The 4,388-nt window shown below is 39.3% G+C and overlaps 2 protein-coding genes across 5 annotated transcripts in view; one reads left to right on the forward strand and one right to left on the reverse strand.

Annotated features, from left to right (window-relative positions):
• Nucleotides 1–908, forward strand: part of LOC104739596 (pentatricopeptide repeat-containing protein At1g09900-like) — a 10,853-nt gene extending 9,945 nt beyond the window's left edge. Inside the window, exon 2 of one of the 2 annotated variants that reach the window (XM_019236036.1) lies at nucleotides 354–908. In XM_019236036.1, coding sequence (XP_019091581.1) covers nucleotides 354–713 — 360 coding nt within the window. In that variant the 3' untranslated portion in view covers nucleotides 714–908. Of the gene's footprint in view, nucleotides 1–11 lie in introns of both variants that reach the window. The other variant, XM_019236037.1, reaches the window with a different exon arrangement.
• LOC104739593 (probable rhamnogalacturonate lyase B) overlaps nucleotides 815–4,388 on the reverse strand; it is a 5,349-nt gene continuing 1,775 nt past the window's right edge. For 2 of the 3 annotated variants that reach the window (XM_010460005.2, XM_010460003.2), the window contains exons 6-16: nucleotides 4,272–4,388; nucleotides 4,073–4,192; nucleotides 3,685–3,826; nucleotides 3,301–3,471; nucleotides 3,063–3,218; nucleotides 2,865–2,971; nucleotides 2,649–2,739; nucleotides 2,366–2,507; nucleotides 1,593–1,749; nucleotides 1,266–1,506; nucleotides 815–1,187 (exon numbers count right to left, since the gene is read on the reverse strand). In XM_010460005.2, the coding sequence (XP_010458307.1) occupies nucleotides 954–1,187; nucleotides 1,266–1,506; nucleotides 1,593–1,749; nucleotides 2,366–2,507; nucleotides 2,649–2,739; nucleotides 2,865–2,971; nucleotides 3,063–3,218; nucleotides 3,301–3,471; nucleotides 3,685–3,826; nucleotides 4,073–4,192; nucleotides 4,272–4,388 (1,678 nt within the window). In that variant the 3' untranslated portion in view covers nucleotides 815–953. The remainder of the gene's footprint in view (nucleotides 1,188–1,265; nucleotides 1,507–1,592; nucleotides 1,750–2,365; nucleotides 2,508–2,648; nucleotides 2,740–2,864; nucleotides 2,972–3,062; nucleotides 3,219–3,300; nucleotides 3,472–3,684; nucleotides 3,827–4,072; nucleotides 4,193–4,271) is intronic. The other variant, XM_010460006.2, reaches the window with a different exon arrangement.

Consider the following 4,388-nt stretch of genomic DNA (forward strand, 5'->3'; position numbering starts at 1 on the left):
GAGCAATTGACATTTTGGAAAAGATGCCTAATCATGGATGCCAGCCGAACTCTTTGAGTTACAACCCGCTGCTTCACGGGTTTTGCAAGGAGAAAAAGATGGATAGGGCTATCGAGTATTTGGAGAGAATGGTCTCTCGTGGTTGTTACCCGGACATTGTGACATACAACACTATGCTAACTGCTTTGTGCAAAGATGGGAAAGTTGAAGATGCGGTTGAGATACTCAATCAACTTAGTAGCAAGGGATGTTCTCCGGTTCTAATCACTTATAATACTGTCATTGATGGGCTTGCAAAAGCAGGTAAAACAGGCAAAGCAATTAAACTGCTAGACGAGATGCGTACGAAAGATCTAAAGCCTGACACTATCACCTATTCCTCTCTTGTTGGTGGTTTAAGTAGGGAAGGTAAAGTAGACGAAGCCATAAAGTTTTTCCATGAGTTTGAGCGGATGGGTATTAGGCCAAATGCAGTCACCTTTAACTCTATAATGCTAGGACTCTGTAAGACTCGGCAAACGGATCGTGCCATCGATTTCTTGGTTTATATGATCAATAGAGGGTGTACACCGACTGAGACATCATACACGATTCTGATAGAAGGCATAGCTTATGAAGGTATGGCAAAGGAAGCTCTGGAGCTGCTTAATGAGCTTTGTAACAAGGGACTCATGAAGAAAAGTTCTGCAGAGCAAGTTGCAGGGAAGATGTAGCATAATGTAGTTCACTCGCTAGTCAGCCCCCTTTTCTTGATTTGTGCTTAAGAGAACATTTTCAGTGGCTCCTTTCTACTTATTAAGTCTTAGGTTCAGTATTGATATTGTCAAAATTTTGGTCTTTAAGGTTTGCATATCAATATTATTCAGTTGTTACACCTTTCGTGTCAGTGTCAATTGATAAATTCGACATACGTACATCAATACATATACTATGCTATGTAATTCCAGAGTAAGTTATGGAGGGCCTTCAAGACGAATGTAGTCGTACATAATCCCTTGGAAGGGACCATTGCATCTTGGCTGTCTCAGGAATATAGTGTTATCACCTTGGACAAGCCGGTTTCCTGGTATGTTCACCTCATACAGCATGTAAACCCCATGGATCCCATGCCTTGCTATTGAATTGTCTCTCCCAATGAGTCCAGTTGTGAAGAGAGGGCGGACTGCTTCCGCATCATTGACTCGAATCTGCAAACAGAAAATGTCAACAAAACTTTACAGTCTTAACTTACATCATCTCTGTTAAAAATGAAGTTTCATGTTTACCTGCAACTCGGCTAAGGTTGCAGATGCTATGGCGATTCTCAGTTTGTAATTCGCCTTTTGATCGATGTTTTCAAGTTTAAACCTAATCTGCCAAGTTGTTGCTTCATGCATGTCTCCTTTCTTCCTTGGAACCTGAGCAAAGAACCAGTCTCTGCGATAATCGCTTACACCAACAGTGTAAACAAGGTCATCATTTGGATACAAATCTGTGTATCTCTTCCACAGCCCATATTGCCTGAACCTGCAGATAATAATAATAAAGCAGTGTTTACTTATGTTATTCACACATACAAGTAGTTTGGTTCACAAAGGCGTAAGCTAATAAACCTGTCTTGATGATGGACTAAAGCCCTGTTTACAAGCGTGGGATCAGGATCTGGGATAAAGAACTCAGAAGCTTTTCGGTCAGGGATACCAATATCCCATAAGGTAGGTCCATCTCTCGGAGGTTCATAAACGATATCACCCATTTCAATCTTGCACCCTGTGTTGTTATGTCCATCAAGAATTGGCTAATATAGAGTAACTATTTAATTTGGTGGAGCTAATTTACCTGAAGTCACAGAAACAATTGTGCCGTTATAGTAATCTCCAATGAAACCGGGGACCCAGGCATAGAGATTATACTCGCCAGGACGCACGTTCTCTATTGAGAAATAGCCAGCCTCATCCCCTACCGCCCAAAATTGGTATCCCTGATTGGCAAACAATTCATTTTTTTTTTTTTTTTTTGGTAATTCCATCATAGCATCCTTGATATCTTGGATACCTTTCAACCAATCTTCTTTTTTTGTTGCTTATTGCAAATAATTAAGAATTGAGTAGGAAGAAATCACCTTGCATTCAATTTGCCAAGAACCAGAACCACCAGGTGGAGCCAAACCCACATAAGCACCTGCTGCTGAAATCATATCATTGCTTATGAACCTATACAAAAATCAATGTTAATATGTAGTGTTTGGTGGAATGTTAACATTTTAAGAATCAAATTACAGAAGCAACACAAAATATAGAACGAACCAGGAAATGAGGATATAAAATAACACTAATACCTGTCACGNGATATAGAGTAACTATTTAATTTGGTGGAGCTAATTTACCTGAAGTCACAGAAACAATTGTGCCGTTATAGTAATCTCCAATGAAACCGGGGACCCAGGCATAGAGATTATACTCGCCAGGACGCACGTTCTCTATTGAGAAATAGCCAGCCTCATCCCCTACCGCCCAAAATTGGTATCCCTGATTGGCAAACAATTCATTTTTTTTTTTTTTTTTTGGTAATTCCATCATAGCATCCTTGATATCTTGGATACCTTTCAACCAATCTTCTTTTTTTGTTGCTTATTGCAAATAATTAAGAATTGAGTAGGAAGAAATCACCTTGCATTCAATTTGCCAAGAACCAGAACCACCAGGTGGAGCCAAACCCACATAAGCACCTGCTGCTGAAATCATATCATTGCTTATGAACCTATACAAAAATCAATGTTAATATGTAGTGTTTGGTGGAATGTTAACATTTTAAGAATCAAATTACAGAAGCAACACAAAATAAAGAACGAACCAGGAAATGAGGATATAAAATAACACTAATACCTGTCACGGATAAGTAATCTACCACGGGCCGTGCCACGTTCTTCAGACTTTGGATAATCCTCAGATGCCACGAAGCTATAAGGCCAACTTTCAACCTCAGCCATCATCTGCAGATTAACTCATTTAAGTGAGTCCTTACATCACCACAAATCTATTTTTGTATTCAGCAAGTGGGATGGCAATTTGCTTCTCTCGTACCTTTATCTTCGCATCGTCCCATAAGGAAAGTGGATCATCTCCACTGGCTGTGGAATTTAGGTAAATGAAAACAGGGCCATATACTTTTTTCCAAGGCTCACCGTGTTCAAAGCGAGGCATCATGGTTTTTCCGGCATAATGGGTACTGTGAAACACCTGAAATAACCGTTATTGAAACCAAGATCGATATTGTACTTCTAAGTATTATATTGAAACATCCACCACATTTGTCACTTACTGCAAGAGTGGTTGGGCCAACATGTGACGTGAGGTTTTGTTTGAGTGGTCCGCCTGAGCGAAACTCATTACTGGGCGTAATTTGCCAGAATCCTACAGGTGGATCGAAGGATATCCATCCATGTACTCTGAGATCCTGATTCTCACACGAGTATTGGTATTTGTCATCTACCTGTCAGAGAAAAGAAAAATGATTTAGTTGTCCGTGAAACAGAATTTACCGGATTCAAACTTTGAAGTTGCAATATATCACAAAGCAAGCATAAGTTCATAAATCATACTATACAATTTCATGTACTAGCAGATATTAAATAACTCAAACAATGCATGAGAAAGATCAAAATGTTCTAATTTCTGAATGATTAAAACAATATGGAACTCATACTTCGCCTTGCAAGCGTGGATCACATGGAGCAGTGAGCAGAGAAGCTTCCTGGTAATCTAGAGTTTGACATCTTCCTTTGCATAGATCATCTGGAAAAGGCATTATCCTTTTTCGGTCATCTGCCACAGCCATGTAATGGAATCTGTAGAAAACAATCGCAAGGGAAATATATATATGAGATATCAAACAACTACACACTCGTGTTGACGAGCAATTAAACCCAACAAATAAATATCTGAAAAATGACACTATCTTTTGCTTGGGATCTATGGTACATGCAATCACTAACATTTGAGGTTTTCTTCTCAGTGCACTAAAATGGATCTTAAGGAGACTAAACTTAACATAAGACAGAGAAATTGACTTAGGAAAATAGGGACAATATTACTTGTCTTTTCTGAGCTTGAACGCGATTCTTGTTTCTCCAAGTTCAAACCCAGGCCAATCCTTGAGGTGTTCATAAATGGCGTATGAGTAAACTCCAGAAGAACCACGAAGCATTATAAACCTGAAAGAAAGAGCATCTAGTCAGTGTCTCTTCTCTACTTTTGTTTCTCATTAAAGAAGATACATCATGCAATATAGACCTTTTATCGATATTCAGGGGAATGTACTTTCCCTCAAGGGATGGATCCCATGTTCTTAGAAATGAGATCTCAACCTGTTCTTCAGTCTCGACTATGACCCTGAAACTCACACCACTG

Source organism: Camelina sativa, chromosome 14, assembly GCF_000633955.1.
Source record: "Camelina sativa cultivar DH55 chromosome 14, Cs, whole genome shotgun sequence".
Classification (NCBI taxonomy): domain Eukaryota; kingdom Viridiplantae; phylum Streptophyta; class Magnoliopsida; order Brassicales; family Brassicaceae; genus Camelina; species Camelina sativa.